At 36.3% G+C, this 19,602-nt stretch overlaps 1 protein-coding gene across 11 annotated transcripts in view; it reads left to right on the forward strand.

Annotated features, from left to right (window-relative positions):
• PPP3CB (protein phosphatase 3 catalytic subunit beta) overlaps positions 1–19,602 on the forward strand; it is a 51,426-nt gene that overhangs the window by 25,791 nt on the left and 6,033 nt on the right. For 2 of the 11 annotated variants that reach the window (XM_065843371.2, XM_071811883.1), the window contains exons 6-15: positions 419–558; positions 653–730; positions 829–923; positions 2,433–2,558; positions 4,590–4,667; positions 6,156–6,182; positions 9,177–9,261; positions 10,095–10,192; positions 15,597–15,626; positions 17,265–18,955. In XM_065843371.2, the coding sequence (XP_065699443.1) occupies positions 419–558; positions 653–730; positions 829–923; positions 2,433–2,558; positions 4,590–4,667; positions 6,156–6,182; positions 9,177–9,261; positions 10,095–10,192; positions 15,597–15,626; positions 17,265–17,443 (936 nt within the window). In that variant the 3' untranslated portion in view covers positions 17,444–18,955. The other 9 variants (XR_011740292.1, XM_071811882.1, XR_011740291.1 and 6 more) reach the window with 8 other exon arrangements.

The raw sequence follows: 19,602 nt of genomic DNA on the forward strand, positions 1-19,602 counted from the left end.
TCTAGTCAGTGCTAATTATTAATGCTTTTCTTTTATAATTCCTGTTTTCTGTACTGTTTCTCTTTGCTAATTCCTGGTAGTCTCCAGATTGGTAGATATGGCATGTGCATGAAAAAGGACCATTTTGTTCCTTGTCTGTAACTTGATGTTGTATTACACATATCCATCAGTCTGGAATTTATCTTTCTTTTTACAACTAATAAATCTTATTGCTCTTAACAGGTTTGGTTCTTTTGGCATGCCTCTGCCTTATTTCATGAGGAGGAGAGGAAAAATATACAGAAACTACTTCTCTTTGATATGGTTGGGATTTATTCTAAAAACGCTTGGTATTGATGGATATGTAGTGTAACAAATGTATAAAACTTACTGATTTAATATTCAAAGAGTCTTTGTGCTGTTGCCTTTTCTCAAACAGTTAGATAGATTCAAAGAGCCTCCAGCATTTGGACCAATGTGTGACTTATTGTGGTCAGATCCTTCAGAAGATTTTGGAAATGAAAATTCACATGAGCATTTCAGTCACAATACAGTCAGAGGATGCTCATACTTTTATAGGTGAGAGTATGCTATGATCTATTTGATGTTTTAATGCTGACTCTTGCTGCATCTTTTAAGATTTGTTTTACTCATAGTTCTTTTCATTTCACAGTTATCCAGCAGTTTGTGAATTTTTGCAAAATAATAATTTATTGTCAATCATTAGAGCACACGAAGCACAAGATGCAGGGTAAGTACTTTGTGTCTTTAAGGAAATTATTCACAGTCTAGAATAAAAATGAATTGCTCATTACTGTAAGGTGTAAAATAATCTGTTTGGTTTTGCAGTTATAGAATGTACCGGAAAAGTCAAACTACAGGGTTCCCATCATTAATAACAATTTTTTCAGCACCTAATTACCTGGATGTCTACAACAATAAAGGTAAGAGCTTGTTATTAAAAACTGTATGTAATAATAAAATAAAAATGTCTTTCTAGATAAGTCATCTAATACGAACAATTTTTTGCCAGGTGAGAAAATAAAGGACAAAAAAAATCTATTAGTAAAAGTTATAGTATGAGTGCATGACACAAATTACAACCTCCTGTAAGATAACTTGAAGCATAAGTGTGGGCAAACATTTCCTTTGTAAAACCTGTTTCTATTTAGTTCTTCTGAATGTATCACCTGGTGTTTTCCAGTCAGGCAAAGCTTTCCTGTGCCATGAGTTTTCACTCTTCTGGTTGTGTTTAGCTTGTGGACTGAGGAAGGGAGGGAGCACTGAGCAGCAGCGTGTGAATAATGTAGTTTGTGTTGTGGCACCCCAGAGTCCAGTTGTGATGGTATGGGGCCACAATGGCTGTGTATGGGAAATGAGGAAAGAGCAAGTACTGATTTAAATGCTGACTACCAATGGAAATGTTATTAGGGAGGTGTAAAACAGAAGGAATTCCTTTTTGTCCAGCCTCTGCTTAAGAGAAAGTTGCCCAGGAGAAGTATGCTTAATAGTGTGGAGCAAGATTTACGAGTTTTACAAGAATTGCAGAGAAGAGCTTAGCTGTGAATTAATATTATTCATAGATGAGAACAAAGTTCAACAACAGAAATAATTAAAAAGCCTGCTGAAATTCAAGCATGACTTTAAAGTATGGCATTTCAGGTATGTGATGAAGGAATGGTCTCCAAATATTCAGATAGTGTTCTTTGAAACCAAGACCTCTTTTCTGTGAAATACACAGCATCTTCTCCCATCCACCTCCAAAGAACCAGCCCCCTCAATGCACACCACTCATGTAGGTTGCTTACCTGTACAGAGGAAAAGATGAGCTGTTGTTACTTGCACAAATTGTAAAGGGGAAATAAAAATAGCTTCAACTGGCTCTTTGCATTTTTTCACCATCTCTTTGGATATCACATATTTAAGAATCCTTTTTTGCATTAGCTGTTCCCAGCGTAATGCAAACGTAACTACAGAAAAATGCAATCAACGCTTATTTAGCTGTAGAATTTTTTGTTTTGTTTCTCTGCGCTTCCCCTTCTCTGCAATTTTCTAGATTTCTGTAGTTTTACTCCAAGCTTACCATGTGGGAAGACACATGAAGAGTAAAGCCTGGATCTGGATAGACTGCTCTTCTGAGTTAGGATTTTGCTAAAGTTGCTGATATTATACCTTTTCAGGACCTTTAAAAATCTTTGTTCAATTTGGACCTGTAATAGGATAGTACAGAGCTATATTGACATGTAACAGTACCTTAAACTGCAACAAGTGCATTAGAAATCCAAAGTTCTCCATTAGAAATCCGTCCTGTAAGTACTGTGAAAGAGAACAGAGTATCTCTGGGATTATTTTGTCTATAGTATAAAATAGAGCTAAAACAAACCTGTGACTTTACACTTGTGGTACTTACAAGTTTGAAATGTTCTTTTCAAAATGTCTGAATTTTATTTTAGCTGCTGTATTAAAATATGAAAACAATGTGATGAATATCCGTCAGTTCAATTGTTCTCCTCATCCTTACTGGCTACCAAATTTTATGGATGTTTTCACGTGGTCTTTGCCATTTGTTGGAGAAAAAGGTAGGCAAAAGTTACGCATCTAATGAACATCTACCCTCTTTCTCCCAGATTGATTTTGGGAAAGTTGGGTTTGTTTGTTTTTGTTCATGTTGTGTTTGGTTTTAATATATTTACCAATGAGAGATTAATTGCATAATTTTTGTGAAGATGGGTATGTGTATTTATCAGGTAGAAGGTTTGGTGAAATTGTTAAACTGATTTGGAGGGGTTTTTTGTCAAATGAAAATGCCATTTCTGAGAAAGGATAAACTGAAATACAGCTTATTTTACAGGTTTTGGTTGTTTTCTTCACCGGTTTTAGTCAATATAGTTAAAACTGCATCTAGTAAAGCAGAGGTGTAAACAGAAATTATAACTTCTGTTGAAGGTGTATAGCTGCATGTGAAGTCAATATGAAAATTGTTCATATTCTACAAATGTTGGGCTGTATACATTATTAATCTTGTATGGTTATAGGTATTGTAAACTATGTCGAGATATTAGTGTAAAATGTTAACTTTTCTATATAGTTATAACAGCTTGACCTTCATTAAAGATAACTTTTTCAGTTAGAATTTTTCTTGTAAAGAAAAGATAATTTAGCACAGATGCTCTTTTTTCCTCCCCTCTAGAGCTGAATCTCTGAATCTAGGACACTGGGGCTGCAGGTAGTCTGCAGTTAAAAAGCAATGAGGTTAGAGGCTATTTGGGTCTGTTTAAAATTCTTCCATGGCAGGAACTGGTCTTTTTATGAAAGAGATCTGGAAAGGTCTTTAAATGACTTATTCAAAGTGTTCTTGAGATAATATATTTACAGTCCTATAAACTGAGGATTTTAGATTTGTTTGTATTGTCTGTAGCGAGCAGTTAAATACAAATAATTTGGACACTTTTCAGTGTGGTTAGCCCACTCAACAGTTTGGTTTTTTTAAATGGAGAGACCTGACATTTGACAGGAGATTTTTGTTTATATCTCTCTTACCTAGTGATGCAGTGGATAACATTTTCAACAGCAAAGTGTTAATACTGTTTGTTTTGCTTTTCTCATGGTGCTGGTAATGAGACACCCAAATACTGTTCCCTAAGTGGGTTTTGACCCGCTGTGTGCCTGAGACTGCTGGGATTATGGCCCTTGTAGTTTGTCTTGCCTTTGGACAAATACATACTTCCACTTTTGATGAAGGATACAGTGTTAATATTGCCTGGTCTGTGTTGAATAAATCGAAATCAGAATAATTTTGTGCATTTTTTCTGTTGTTAAAGTAGACAGTAACTCTTGCTCAAGAATGGAGAAGAATACCATAGCAGATAACACAGGAACTGTATGAATTAGTCACGAATAAATGTAGACAGCAGTTTACGGGGTTTTTCACCAACCGACTGAACTTCTGGAATACGTTTCAGAACACTCTAGGGGGAGGAGAAGTTTGACTTTTTAAAGAAAGAATCTCATATACATGGGAAAGATTGAGTGGCCGAATAGGGAAATTCCTGGAGAAAGAAAATATAAGCTTTTTGAGACAAGTTTGTGTACCCATTACGCTAATATTGTTAAGGGGTGTTTGAAAAGACATGTAGTTTGCACCGTATTTGTATCATAATCTTTTTCTGCTTCTGTGCTTCTGCTGCATGCCTGCAGATGCCAGGAATGGAATAGTTTTCTTGTTTTAAACCTGAATTTCAGCAATCAAAAGGTTTTCATGTTTAAGTAAATTTTGCATAAAATCTAGTTCAAATACTTATCCTAATGTAAAAATACTAATACACAAGAAGGCAATCCTTACCTGAAGGAACTCCCTGTAAGATAATGGAGAAAGCTCTGCTGTGTTCTTTGATTACTAGGTGGTATAATTTTTAACTGCTTATTTTTCCAAGCTTTTTCAATTCCATGACAGTGCACATCAAGAAAAACACATTTTTGAAACCAGATTAGTGAGCAATGGCTATGATGTGGGATGCTCATTTACTATAGTTGCTGGTGACTAGTTATTTCTTGTGCGTGTGGAAATATTTAAAATTCTACAAAATTAAGATTTATTTTTTCCTGTACAGTAACAGAGATGTTGGTGAATGTTTTGAGCATTTGCTCTGATGATGAACTGATGACAGAGGGAGAAGATCAATTTGACGGTAGGGGTTACTTTACATTATATAAATCTCTTTAATGGTAATAACCTGTGATACAATTTATTTAGACTGGCGTAATATTACCTTGAATTTGAAGAAAATTGCCTTCAGTTTTTTCTTTAGATAATGACACGTAGGGAGTAGCAGAGAAGGGAACTGTGGGTTTGTGTTTGTGATCAAGAAGCAGTAAATATTTTTATCTGATTTCTATTTGAAACTGAAACTTTTGTGAGAAAATTTTCAGGATTTCTTGTCACTATAAACTTATTTTGCTAATATTTAGAATAAATTTGTTGTAAGATCTTAAATTTTATAATGATTGCTCTTCAATGAAGAGTTGATACAGGTAAAAGATACATCTTATGGCAAAGCACTATACAGAAAGTATGAAATAGAAGTTTAAGTCTTGGTTTTTGAGTTTAAAGCATAAAATTTAGGAGAACTTTTATATGTACACTGTATAATACGTGTCTGTATAATAAATTATAACATTTTCAATCTTGTAAACTACAATAAAGTAGATTGCTAAGGAGATATTTGTAGCATGGTGATTAAGAAGCAACACTAACGTGAAGACCTAGCATATCGCAGTTACTTTTGTTGGTTTTTTACAGCAGTGCTTAATGTCTCACCTAAAAGCTTCTCAGACTTACTTCATTTTATCCAATAACACAACTAATTTGATGGATTGTTTGATGATGGGGGAGGAGGGAGGAAAGTTTCAGCAGCCTTTGATGGACGCTTAATATAATTTGTAAAGATATTAGACTCCATTCTAAACGTTTGCTATCTACTGTGTTCACACTCAGTAGCAGAACAGTGGTGTGCCAAGCAGCTGTGTGTGTTTTGGTGGGAACGCTTTGGTTATGAGCCACTTCAGCTTTGCTACCATTTAGATTGTTGCCAGAAATGTGAAAAATTAGAAATAGTCTCAAATACAATCCTGCAAACAGTTAATTTATGTTTTTCATTCAAGTAATCCTACTAAATTGAGCATTAAGCCATTATACCGAGCATTTGCAGGAGTAAGGTTTGGTGGTATTCCGAGGCGTTAGGATTTTGGGTGTGCAGTATAAGCGCAGTCATCTGTTGATTGCAGATGCTCTGTCTTTAGTACGATAGTTGCAGTTTCGTGATTTGAATTATTTTATTCTTCTGTCTCCTTTAACAATTTCTTTGCTTGTTGCATCTCTTAATGCCACCTAGGTACTGTCTACGCTTTATCTTTCTGTGTCAGTGGATTTTTTTTTCTAACTGTTGACTTTCAAGCTTTCACTTGTTTATCATCAAATTTTAAAATACACCCAACAATTCCACTTCTTGTTCGATGAATGCATTTTTAAGTGTTGCAATTTTCCATTTTATTTTTTCACATTTCTTCCCCATTCCTTCTTTATTACCACTTCCAAGTTAAATACCTTTATTTTATTTGTCTCACTCACCTTTTTCTCCATCGTTCACTTCCTTTTTTTCTGGACTCTCCATCTGAAGAGCGACTCATATATGGCAATAAAAAAGGTACAGACCAGACAGAGTAGGAATGTTTTGAAATATGACTTCATAAAACCCGCAGTATAAGTATTAATGCAGAAAATACCTTTCTGTTGAGAGACATACATAGCGTTTTATTATTAGTAGCCATTTTAATGGGATGTTTATAAAGGTTTTTGTATTTTGTTATCAGAAGTCATATTCCAAGACATCTGTCTTTCTGTGCATGAATTTTTTTCCTCCTTTCTTCCATTCCTTTTTTTATTATTATTTTAGTAGAATTTCACTCTTTTACGTATTTCTAAAATTTTATCTTTGTTCCTGCATGTGTAGGGAGTGTTCAGTTGTCTGTCTTGCTCTTTAATAATTTGTGAGATTTTTTTTTTTTTTTAAGATTGTGCATGGAATGTGTTTATATGGTGTTCCAAAACCTGGTTTGTATAGTGTTCCAAAACCTATTTCTATTTTCCTCCAACTGAGATGTCAAAAAGATACTTTCTGATTATGTGCAATTTAGAAGATGGCTGGATTCAAAATATAAAAAGAAGCCTACTAACTTAAATTCATGGTCCATCACCTGTTTTTTGGAAGTGCCAGGGTAGATAATTCTGTGCAGAAAAATTCTTCTGACCATTACTTACCTAATAATCAGTTTACTCTCTGTATAAATTTGTCTGTTCCAGAGAGTATTTTTAATACTTGGGAATGCATTAGGTTATACAGACGTTTCCAAAGGTTATGTGAATTCTTTGGAATATAGTAGTATGAGTGTTTCAGAATTTGTTTCTTGTGCAGGCATTCAGAATAGAGAATGGGAGAGTTCTTTGTTGTATGGCCTCTAAATTAGGGTGTCATCAAGAAGTTCTTGTGCAAGCAGGCACCACCTCAGTGTCTCATCTCTGAACTAACCAGGCTCTGGTTGCCCCATGCGTGCAGTGCTGGAGGAGTATATGTGGCCTTTTGGCTTGGCCGCCTTGCTTCTGGAGGGCTGGAGCAATGAAAGATCATGTTAAAAAATGAAACCAAACACCAAAACTTCCCAAAACCAGCCTCTCTCCATGTAAGGCAGAGGGACCTAGCAGGGTTGGGATACAGTCACAAGCACTGCCTGAAATCTTTTCCACCTGCATGTTACAGCTCTGCACCAGTGTAGCCCTCACAGACATGTAGGTAGGAGTAAAACTGAGGGGCTTGTGGAGAATGATTGATCGTGCCTCATTTAGTCATAGCCTTTTCAAAAATTCTGAGGGAGTCCCCTTCTCATTCTAGATCCTCAAGCTGTTATTTAGTAGTGTTCAAAGAGAGAAAGTAAAAACTTCTAGAACTTTAAAAATGAAAACATAAAATTTAAAATCACTTTCAGTAAAAATAGAACGGTTTAGCCTGTCCTGTTCAAAGTTCTTCCTGAGTCTTCTGGGTTGTTTTTTTTTTTTTTTTAATTTTAATTTTACTTTTTTTTGGTGTCTGCAGTTCATTCGAGTGTTTCCTTTGTCTAAAAAAGCTTTACTCTTTTGTTCCTGGCTTTTTTTGTTTAAGTGGATTGGCAGGTGTTTGTTGTGCTCTGAGATTCTTCCATTGTGTTCATACAAAGGTTGTCTCTTGCTCCCTTTTTTCTTTGCTGCTGCTATGCATTTTCCTTCTTGTGTGACTTTGTTATTATTGTTTGCCCCATATGCTTTGTCTTTCTGGTTTGATCTGTTTGGTGGGAAGTCTCCTGTGCCACAGAAGGCCCTGTGTTCCCGCAGCTGTGGTGTGAGCAGGGTGACTGGTGTGCCAGTGCACACGCTCACTTGGAAGCTGAGCAGTGGTGAGCAGGGAGGAGGAAGGGCTTCTTGCACGGCTGCCTCTTTGGAGTGCAAGTAGAGAACTTTGTGGGTATGCAGCTTTCCTCTGCCCACTTCTGTGATCCTCCCTTCTACATTCCTGTGAATTGGTTTGGCAACTTTTTCGTGAGCACCTTTCTCATGGGGTTGAGGAACAATGCTAAATGGAGGATCTGGAATACCTAACAGAGCTGTCTGAGTTTGCTCACTTCTGGTCCTCTGTGGCTGAATTCAAAGTGTGACTGGGTTACTCTTTTCTTGGTGTGGTTGATACTCTCCTTCCCCGCTGGCTGAGGAGAAGTAAGGATTTCAGTTTTGGTATCTCCTGATCTACCTGCACTGTTTTAGTGGAACTGAGGAGCCAGCAAAATGGAAGAGGATGAGGGGAAGGATGACTTTCAGACATTGCAACAAACCAGCAACAGCTGGTGTTGGAGAAAGGGGCTTCTGCTTCTATAATGTCAAGGCAGGCAAAGGTGGCTCTCTTTCCCAATCACAAGCCTCTTGTCAGAGTTTTGTCTTCACTTTTATCTGTCACAAATGGTATTTCTCTGCTCTGTGGAATATGCAGTATTTACTCCAGATCTTTGGTATTTGTAATTTCTGCAGATGATGCAGAATTACCTAAGATGATATAAAACATAACAATTAGGTGATAAGGGGTGTAACACTGCAGTTCTTTGGCATTTTATTTTATAAGCTTTTTTGTGGGTTATGTTTTGGAGAGTTGACATAAAAACAAGTAAACAAATGACTGTTTTCTCTTGGACAGCTGTGTAAGAACTAGCAACAAATCTTTATTTTTTTGTGGCTTTAATGTCTTTTTGGCTCTTGTATTGAGCTGCATGCCTACATCTTGATATACACAGATATGTCAGTGAAGAATTTCAAGTGTAAAATTTTGGCAAATGGGTTATGATAGTTACCACACGGTAGTGGGTGGTAATTTAGGTGCTTGCTAGCTCTAGCAAATCAGTGTGAACATCCTAAACTTATTTGTGTTTTGTGGACACAGAGGCGCTGATGGTCTTGGCATGCTGAAGCCATAATTTTATAACTTTGTGCCCTTAAGTGTTTGGGTACTGGCCTCCTGTGAAGAGTACTGAACTTAAACAGTTGTGTTGGATTCGATGCATTTTTAAAACAGTGGTCCTGTAAATACTCATGAGCTTGAGACTCTCTCTTATTCCATTGAAAGTAGGTACAGCTGCCGCACGGAAAGAAATAATCAGAAACAAAATTCGAGCAATTGGAAAGATGGCGAGAGTCTTCTCTGTTCTCAGGTACTTGCATGACCTTGGCATTCCTAAAACCCTTCTTATTGTGTATATTATGAAAACATATCTCTGTTTCAGGAAAATGGATGCCAGACACTTTCAGTGAGATAACTGTGCATCAGAATCTTGATGCACCCCATTGATGTTGGTATTTTTGGGTAAAGAATATTTCTTAAATTATTTTTGAGGCATGTTTCAGGGAATTAGAGGACATGATCTTTAGTTTACAAGTTATTTGTCCAGCCATTAACAAGAAGTGTTGGAAAGACAATAGAAGATGTTGAAATCAAGGGTGTAATGGAGAAGGTCAGGACTTGGAAAATTTCTGCCACTGCAGAAAGTTGAGGATTATGGTTATTTTTGTTTCAGGTTTTAAAAAATACCATTTCTTGTACCTGTCTAGATCTAGAGATTTCATGATCACATTTACCCAAAATGTATAGTTTTTCACAGACCATAATTGTTCAAATAGGGGTATTTTTTTAAGTTGGTGTTTCGTGAAGCATAGACACTTTGAACAGAATTGTGGATTGTTTTAGGGCACTGAGATATGTGCAGTACCTCATGAGGCATTCAGTGCTAATTTCAAGGCTAATGAGCCTGCAGGTGAATAATTACTCAGAATTGGTTCACACATAATCAGTGTTTATAACGCCTAGGCAGGGGAGAGACTGGTATGGAATAGAAATATTTGTTGTTTGGATTTGAATGTATTCAGTCTTTGCATGTAGAAAGCACAGGAAAAATAGGCTCTCCTTCTCCCCATCCCTGATTTTACATTATTACATGTTTTCATGGGAGGATATTTAAGGTTTTGTTATTGTTTTTTCTCCCCCTAGGGAGGAGAGTGAAAGTGTGCTGACACTCAAGGGTTTGACTCCCACTGGAATGTTACCTAGTGGAGTGTTGGCTGGAGGACGCCAGACCCTGCAAAGTGGTAATGATGTTATGCAACTTGCTGTGCCTCAGATGGACTGGGGCACATCTCACTCTTTTGCTAACACTACACATAATGCATGCAGGGAATTTCTTATGCTTTTCAGTTCTTGTCTTAGCGGCTGATACAAGCATAGTGTTATGTGTTAATCAGGCAATGTGAAATGGATACTTAACCAGGGTATAAAACTAAAAGCAAACGAGTTCAGCGGTGTCAGGCCACATTTTTCAGACTTTAGCTTCCCTAGTTCACAATTTTTCAGGTGGCACAGATGCCTGAAGTGGGGTGACTTGACAGGTCTGGTACTGAGGCATTTGATCATGGCAGATACAAAAATGGCAATGTAATTTTGCATCATTACTCGTCTGCTTTCCATTAAAATGGTTTTATTATAGATGTGTTAGTACTTCCATTGACGATGTCAAATACTTGTTGGTATTAACAAACGGCTACAGGCTGCAGAGTTCCATATTGCACTCCATTGATAGACTGAAATGTGCTACGTTTTGTACCCTGGTAATTAATGCCAAAGTTTGTTCTCTATGTTGTTTGTCAAATGTTCTATGTATAATTGACCTCCCTGAATTGTCCTTGTAACATGCTGTTTCCTTCCTCTGCAGATGTAGCTGCTTTCTTAGATCTGTCTGTCTCTCTCTAGGTATAGATGTATGTCTGTATAAGTGTTAAAATTAAACCACTATCCCAGACACTTGTCTGTCTCTTGATGTAGAAGCAATGTTGTAGCACCTTGTTTTTGAGGTTTGCTGCATTTGCTGCTGCACGTTGTCTGTGCATTTTGAACAATGCTGTACTTGAAACATACTCAGTAATTGTTATAAAATCAGTTGAGAATAAAGGGATTGAATTTAAAACTTGTAAATAAATCAAAATAAAAGGGTGTTATGAAGTGTGCATATATTTTTTTGCATGAAAATAAAAAGAACTCTATACAAAAATTACCTGTAATCTGGCTCATTGAATATTTTGTAAAAGGTTTTTCTTCTTTTTTTTAGTTTGTTGTATCATTGGATCGTATTTTTCACAAGGCCCATAAGTGATAAACTAGGCTTAGAGAAAAAGCTTTGAGAGTGAACCAAAAAGGATGAAGTCCAGGTTTCTCTTCACAATGGTGAATAAGTAAAATATGTCAGTCTGAAACTGGACTTCATATCAGCAGCGCTCTTAACGTAAATTATTCAAAGGCTTTTTCTTGGCCATCTTCATGCTTTACTAGAAGTATAAAACTGTTGTATGGGACCACTGAATTTTATAACTGTTGAAAGATTGTGACATGTGAATACCACTTTTTATACAGCCTATTTTCCAGGAGCAGCTGCTTTTCTCATTTTGTGATTTAGGCTGTTCATTTTATTTTTTTGAATTTACTATGTAGTTTTTTTAAAAACTTTTCACTACATTTTCTATTAAACTATCAAAGCTGGTTTTCAATAGCTTTGAAACATGAATGTCACATTCTAAGTCATTTTTCAGTGGACATATAATGTCTACAAGTAAGTTTATATGTCCAGTGTTTGTATGTGATTGTTTTGTGAATGTCTATAACAAGAAATGGTGTATGTTTCCTAATCCATGCAACTATTCCCAAAGCATATGTTCTAGTTTTAATTTTCATCATTAGTAAGATACTTTATTATGTTTAAAAAAAAATGAGTCTGCATTCCTCTCACTCATTTAACAGATTTTTATCCATGTTGCATTACAAGTACCAGAGAGGATCAAACTGACTAGAAAATTTCTTTTAAACATGAAACATATGACTTTTTACCATGCCTGAAAATGTGGGACATTTGGAAAGTATGCAAAATGCATTTTGGATTTTTGTGGGTGTGTTTTTGTCTTGACTAGAACTTCTGATGGCGATATTCCTTGATGCACTGCATTAATATACCTCATTTCTTCTAGTCATGTTGGTTGTTCAAAACAACTCATGCCGACTGTTAGTTCTCCTTAAAATTGCACTATTTTTTACGGATTAGAATGTTATTGTTTTGGTCTTTAAAAAGTAGAAGTTTTCAAATAATTACGCTCGATTGCAAGGCTAGAAGTAAACCAAAAATAAAAGGAAACTTCACTAATTGACACTTTTCAAAACCATTGTAATATCAGTGAGTTCATACTTTTGGAAAAGAATATCGTCACTGATAGTATAGTAAGATTTCTTACAAGTATTTAATTGCTTTTTGAAGTATATTGTACTGTGTGGCTCAGTATAGTATCAATAATTTAAACTAGTCTAGATGTGAGAAAATAACATAATATTATAGTATTTTTTAATTCTATTCAGTTTTTTACTTGAAAATTCAAAAAATTGACCAATATGTCATCGGTTTTCCAGGTTTCAGTCTTACAGGTGCTTGTTTGTCAGTGGCACACTGAGAAAAGGCCTGGTTGTGCTGCTTGCTATTAAACTTATAAGAAGCTTTGAAAGCTGTAAGAAATTGGAGCATGTACCTACATTTCTCTGGAGAGCTGGGCTGAAATTTTTTATCAGGGCAAACATATATATGGACATATATATGTAAGTCACCATTAAGGCAATGCATATGCAATTTTAGCGTGTATGCCTATTATGGTTCTTAATGTTAGTAACACATTCTGTACCAAATCTCTGCAGATCCCAGTGCTGTGTCAGGAATGTGTTGAGCTACACCCACTCTCTTTGGTCAGGTCCTGGCCGTGCTCAGAGCTGAGGAGCTTGGTGGTGTTGGCCCAAAGCAGAGCAGGGCAGCAAGTGCATCCCTCGGTGTGATACAACACAGGCAGTGCCTGAGCACATTCCTGCTGCAAAACCGTCTGAGGGCGAAATGCAAATTGTAGCTGCAGTGAAAGGGTTAAACAAAAACAAGTCATGTAAAAAATATCATTTTGGAAAAAAGTGCAAAACTACATCCTATGGAAGAAGTCAATATATGACTATTATTTTTCCGGAAATATATAGATATATATTTTTAAAACTGAATATAGGTTATTTTAGATAGCTTTAATGCACTAGGAGAAAAACAGACCTTGGGAAATCGTGGTCTTTGTATGTTTCTAAATTTTTTAAAAAGTAGATTTATGGGGTTTAGTATTTATTTTGCTTTCACTGTAGTAGCTGAAATATTCAAGGCCATATTAAGTACTATTCCTTCATGTAGCATTTGCTAGTGACTTTTTTGTTACCTGAATATTCTGCAAACTGAATCCAACAAAATTATTTTCAAATTGAGTCAACATCTGGGAAAACAAAACAAAACAAAACATAAGGCCTTTTTCAGCAACATACTAAACATGAGCCTAAATTAAAAAGCCAAATACTTCTTACCCTTCATTGCTGCCCTTGCAGTTAGTCAGGGGGCAGTAAAACAGTTTATGTTGAAGGTTGGCAACAATTTTGTATCAGATCTGTCCCCTAAGTAAAGCAGGAGGAGAGCTGGAATTGAGGATGGAAAAGCCATTCAGCCCTCTTAAAACTTGCTCTGAAGACAAGAATTTTCTGACCAAAGATGTCAGGATTACCTGTGACGTTACTATGAGATGGTACTTACTTGAGGTTTGTCAGGGTTTACAAAGAATATAGTTTTGATTAGATGAACCTGCAAAAGAGAATCCAACAAAATTATTTGCCAAATTGTCTTTACAGTGTGGGGTTTTTTTAAAGTGCTGATATTTTCCAGTCAGTTTGTTCTTTTATGTCAAGTTGAAAATTATCCTTTTCTTAACCATGTATATATTCCAAGATCTTTTTTCAAGCAGTAGTACTACAAGTAGAATGAACTAGGAATAAAGTTTGAAATTTGTATTTATGACCAAGCTACATAATTTACAGAGATAAATCAGTATTCATGATCTTTTCAGGAAAAGATTGAAAACAAAGACTTCACAGGTAACAGGAAATGGTGGAAAGAGGTGGTTTTTTTACATAGTATTGCATTTGTATGGCAAATCGGTTATAGTATGAAAGTATTGATTTGGTGACTTTCTAAAATAATTCTTAATCCAATTTATTTTTACAATTTGAGAAAGTTTCTTTCCCTAATGTAAACGTAAATAACCATCCGTTCAAGTGTTTTGATTAATTCTGGGATTGCCCCTTGTCTCTGTAGGTTTAAGTGCAGGAAAGAATTTTTTTGTGCAGTATGTCAAAGTATTCCACATTATTTTGGTAACTGCAGGTACCTAATTTCATTTATATTTTTAGAGTACCTCAGTGGAAGTTATCATTTTATGCAGCAGTAAGGTTAAGTCGTATTATAGGCAATAGATACCTAACAACCTAGTGTTGGCAATTGAAATGTGTCTGGTTTTTGTTGGATAGGAAATGAGAAGCCATAAACTTAATTCTGTTCTGCTCTAATGCCATATTTTCCCATATAACTCTTTTCCCCAACATTTGCTTGATTACTCTGTTATGATTTTTGTTGTTACGGTGTGCATCGAGCACTACACAAGTAGAGTTACCACTATGTGTGCTGGTTTTTGTTAATATTTCTGAAACAATGGTGTTAGCATCATGGTACATCATAGGTGAGGCAACTTGTTACCGTTATAGAAACTTCACTACAGTTTTGGTTGTAGGTACAAAGTGGTTTCTTTAGGCAGTCTGCCCTAGTAGAGAGTTATTTTGATCTTGATATCCTAATAACCTTATGTTATGGGAAAGACCTTACACCTAAGAAATTACAGCAGATGTTGGGGTTATTTAGTCTGAAAAACAACTACTAAGCTAGACGTTTGTATTTCACATTAATTCACCTACCAAGACTATGTTAAATCCCAACCTCTTCCTGCCACAGACTTCGTTGTTGATTCAACTAAACCACTTAGGAGACTTTATAAATATGACTTGCTAGATTTGTCTTTTATGGTTTAAATTTCAGTTCCGTTCTCAGAGATACCTGTTTTAGTTTGAAATTTGGTGAGAAACTAAAGTACTACTTGAACTTCAGGGTACTAAACATGAAGAGAAAAATAATTTCTTATTATGTGAACAGTGCTAGTGTTATTTTTATAGCGTCCTTCCTGGTAATTTAATGAAGCAGTAGTCTCAAATAGATATTTAGTGTTTTTTTTAAACCATACCACAACTTTAACATCAGTTGCAATTTTCTGTTGCTGTCTTAAAATCAAACAAAAACGTTTAGAAATGTGCAGTTAATAACATCAGTTAATTAGTGTTGCTTTGATATACTTCTAGTTGATAAATTGTATTAGTTAATACATAGGAGAAGTTTCACTTAAACTTAAAAACAACCCCCCTAAACCCTAATTATCATTTTAACTACTTGTAGTCTAATCTGGCGTAGCATACAATATTAAATTGATCATTGCCTTTTCTGCTGTGCGATATTACACTCTTCATCTTTCTCATTCATTTTGCATGCATCTGCTCACTTCTGTACAGCCACTGTAGAGGCAATTGAGGCTGAAAAAGGTATGATCAGAGTCTTTGCCATGGGCAGAGATCTGTGGTGTCTGGGAGGGAATTCAAAAGTGCTCTGTGTGGGTGTGTTTTACTTTCAACTTGCACAAGCAGAGATGAATCAACTGCATTGATTCATCCTTTTACATGTAACATTCATTTCTGGCTTCAGGATGATGATTATCTTTAATACTTTAGGGAAATTCTTGGGGGTTTTTTGGTCTTTTTTTGGTTTGTTTTTACAAAATATGCAGTAGGTTTTTGTATAATAGCATGTTGTGATAATGTGGTGTTGTCTTGAAGTCTTTAAAAATGGTAGTGTTTAGTGGTTTATTTTCTGCATTCAACTGCAAGGTTTTGTTTGGTTGCGGGGGTTGTATGTGGAAGGAGGGTTGTTTGTGCATGCCTTTTCTCATAAGATCTATTGGCTTTGAACGTATTCTTAAAAAAACTTTCCGTAACACATCTGGAAGTGCAAGATGTATAAATGTAATGTTTTTTTGTATAGATTTTGAACATAATTTGTTGACCCAGTTTATTTCCAGTATATACACCAGCCTGTCAGGATGAGGCATACTAAATTCCATGGATTATCAGGGCTTCTGTGCTGAATAAGTTGTATATATGTCCTTTGATAGTGGTATTGAGCAAAATGCCATCGAATTTGGTGTTCAGAGCATTCAACTTCAGATTGTTGTCTTTTCAGAGAAACCTTAATTTCCTCTTGCTCAATACTTAGTGAAGTGAAAGAGCAGTTGAGATAACCGCCTTCAGGGTTTTTCAGATTCAGTTGCAAAGCACCATTTAATTCTTTTATTCTTTGTTTTTAATTAAGAAAGTCAGGTCTCCAAAAATACAAATGAGTGCTATATTCTATTCTCACACACACGTGCAAGAGGTCCCGTTGTTGTGAGTGGAACACTGTACCTGAGACAAAGATCTATGTCATCCCAAAGTCTTATTATGTGGTCAACCATTTTGAGGTGTAAATTCACCTACAGACCTCATTCATTAAAATAATACCTGTTTCTCTAGTTATTTTAAATACGTGTGTATTTAAATGACGCCATTGTTTAACCACAGCGCTTACCTCAGTGATTGTGGTTGTGTCCGTTTCCATCACGCACACGATCAGCGCAGAACGTGAACCGCATCCCGCAGTTTTGCCTGCATGAAAACTGCAGGGTCAGGCCATCAATGCATATGCAGGACGTGAAGCTCCTGTGACGTCTGTAACCCTTCACTGCTTTGCCTCCGCTGCACTTGCTGCGCTGCTTAGGCCTCACTGACATTCCACCCAGCTGAAGGGGGATGTTGAGATGAGCCTGGCGGCCGGGGCAGCAAGCGCAGCTGGTGCTGGGAGCTGGGCCACACCAGGGACACGCAGAAGCAATCAAGTGGGGTTAAACCCCTTGATGCCTACTCGCAGAATATTTGACATAATTAGTTCTTTTTGTTAGAAGCTGAAATCACGATTGCCTTTGAACATTTCAGGAAAGCGGGTTAGAGAAGCTTTTACTAATACAGATGCAGAGCCATAAGTTTCTTTGGCTGATTTCTTACCTGTTGTTAAACATCATTTGTTAGAAAAAGTATATGCTTTCAACTTACTTTTCCATTACTGACATATCAAATTTGCATTTTGTTAAGCAATACGAGGATTCTCTCCGCAACATAAAATCTGCAGTTTTGAAGAAGCAAAAGGTTTGGATAGGATCAATGAGAGAATGCCACCAAGAAAAGATGCTCTTCAACAAGATGGTATTAATACTATAAACACAACAAATGCCAATGGAAACAATGGAACTGGCAACAACAATGCACAGTGACCACATCAGCTTCTGGTTTACTCACTCTTGTCTTGCCTGAGAATTCCTAGATTACTGCTTTTTGATGTGACAACAGATGAAATAGCCAGGGGGATCGCTTGAGGTGACTACTGAACATGACCTGGTCCCGCTGCAGCAAGGCCGTCATGCTTTGGAGACAGCAGCCCCTCTCTCCACGTGGTGCCCCGGCCTCCCGGCACCGTGTCCCCCCTGTGCCGCAGGGCCCAGCCCTGGCTGCTGCAGCCTCAGAAGAGACCTGGGGAGAGGACCGGGCTGCTATCGCTAAAGCGCGTCTAGACTAGCATCCTACGCTTGTTGTTGTCAACACTTCTAAGTTTACAAATGGGATTTTTCTCTCGGTAGAGGTAGTTCTTGGTTTTTTTGTTGTTTGTTTGTTTTTTTAAAATCAGACTTTCAAATACAACCCTAAGAGCTAACTATTTATTAATGGACATCGGTTTAATGATATGTCTTTAAAATGATAGATTAGAATGGTCTTAAAGTATCTGAGGCTGCAAAAACTGTATTTTAAATAGACAGAAAAAATGCCAAAAAAATCTCACTTGGTCCTTCTGTAAAATGCTGACCTCAGGTTTACTCCTTAGATGTTGCTAATTCTATACTGTATTCACTGTATTTTTTAGTTACAGCTTATCAGAAGATTTCTATGTAGGAATGTTTATTACTTGAACACAGATTTAAAAAAATATTTAAATGAGAAACTTTTTTGCCCAGCTTTTTCAAGACTCTTCCCCACCTTGAATTTAAAAATAAAAAAATATATATATACTAATTTTAAAAGTAAGAACAATATGGAAGTGTTAATTTTAAGGTACTTTTAATTGAACTTTGTACATTGTTTAAGTAAATTTTGATTCATATCAAGTCTGTAAAGCTTGGCATTGTATTTTGTGTATGCATGTTTTCATTTTGCAAATATTTAATATATAGACCTATGATGTACATCTGTAGGTTACCTAGATGTTACGCTTACTTTTAGTTTATTGTGAGTATTACGGTTGCATAAATAGCTAATAATCACTGGGCTGAATAACTGCAAGCTTTTTATTCTTTTTAAATCTGTAAAGGAAGCTGAAACTGTATCGGACATACTTCTTGTTTAGGCAAAGCAGCGCGTAAGAAATTGCTCTGTTCAACTGCTAAGGCATTAGTGAAAGTGTAAACTTGAGACTGCATGTGTTTTGGTATCTACAGGACTGCTTGGTTACAATAAAAATTGAAGCCCTGTGCTAATTTGTTCACAAATAATGGACTGTACTGATTGCCACTGTACTTTGTTACATATTTTGACATTTGCTACATGTCCTCCTCATCCCCTGGAACACAACTTGAAGCTTATGTCACTAGAGTTCATCTCCCTTTTTTTTCGTTTGCCATAAAGTACAATCTGTACATACCCCTCAGTTGGAAATTTTATGCATGTTCTGAACTATTCAAGTATTTTATAAACAGTAGCACACAATAAATTTTGTGCATGGGCTGCGGCTCCTATCATTGTGTACTGGTTTTATTTGGCATATGTAGGTCTAATCTGACCTTGACAATTCTTCAGAGATAGTCTTCAAAATATGAGCTATTGAAGAAGTAGCCTGAAAGGTCAGGTTTAGCTTGCAGAGAACTAGTTGGATGTAAATGCTATTTAATTTAAATGTTACTCCTGCTTCTTTTTTTGCTTTTGAGTTCTCTCTCATAAATAAAAAACCATGGATATTTTCTGTTTGCTAAACTGGAAATCCACTGTTGGTTTGCACCAGCTTGTAAGAGCAGCGTTAGTTGATTCTGGAAAGGCTCTGAAGTTCAGCTGCATTTTGTGTGTTGACCTAAAGATGCAAGAGTAGTGAAGTGTGGTGGGGCTGCTTTTAGGGCAGGGGGAGGACTGTTAGTCAATACAGATACATGATGTAGTCTTTGTGGTGTGTTCCTTTTAAAGTAAGGACAAGCTGCCAAACAGGATGAGAATTAAGATGAAAATAATAATCGACATGCTATTGCTAATGGAGTTTTAATGCTTGATTTTACTTTATTGCAGATGCATTCTAATTGGAAATTGTTCTCAACATTTGAATGCAGAAGATCAAGTTAAAAATGGTAAGTGTCTGAGGTTTTTTTATTAATTATCTCTATGCTTGTGAGCTGTA

This window comes from Patagioenas fasciata, chromosome 8 (assembly GCF_037038585.1).
Source record: "Patagioenas fasciata isolate bPatFas1 chromosome 8, bPatFas1.hap1, whole genome shotgun sequence".
NCBI classification, from domain to species: Eukaryota; Metazoa; Chordata; class Aves; order Columbiformes; family Columbidae; genus Patagioenas; species Patagioenas fasciata.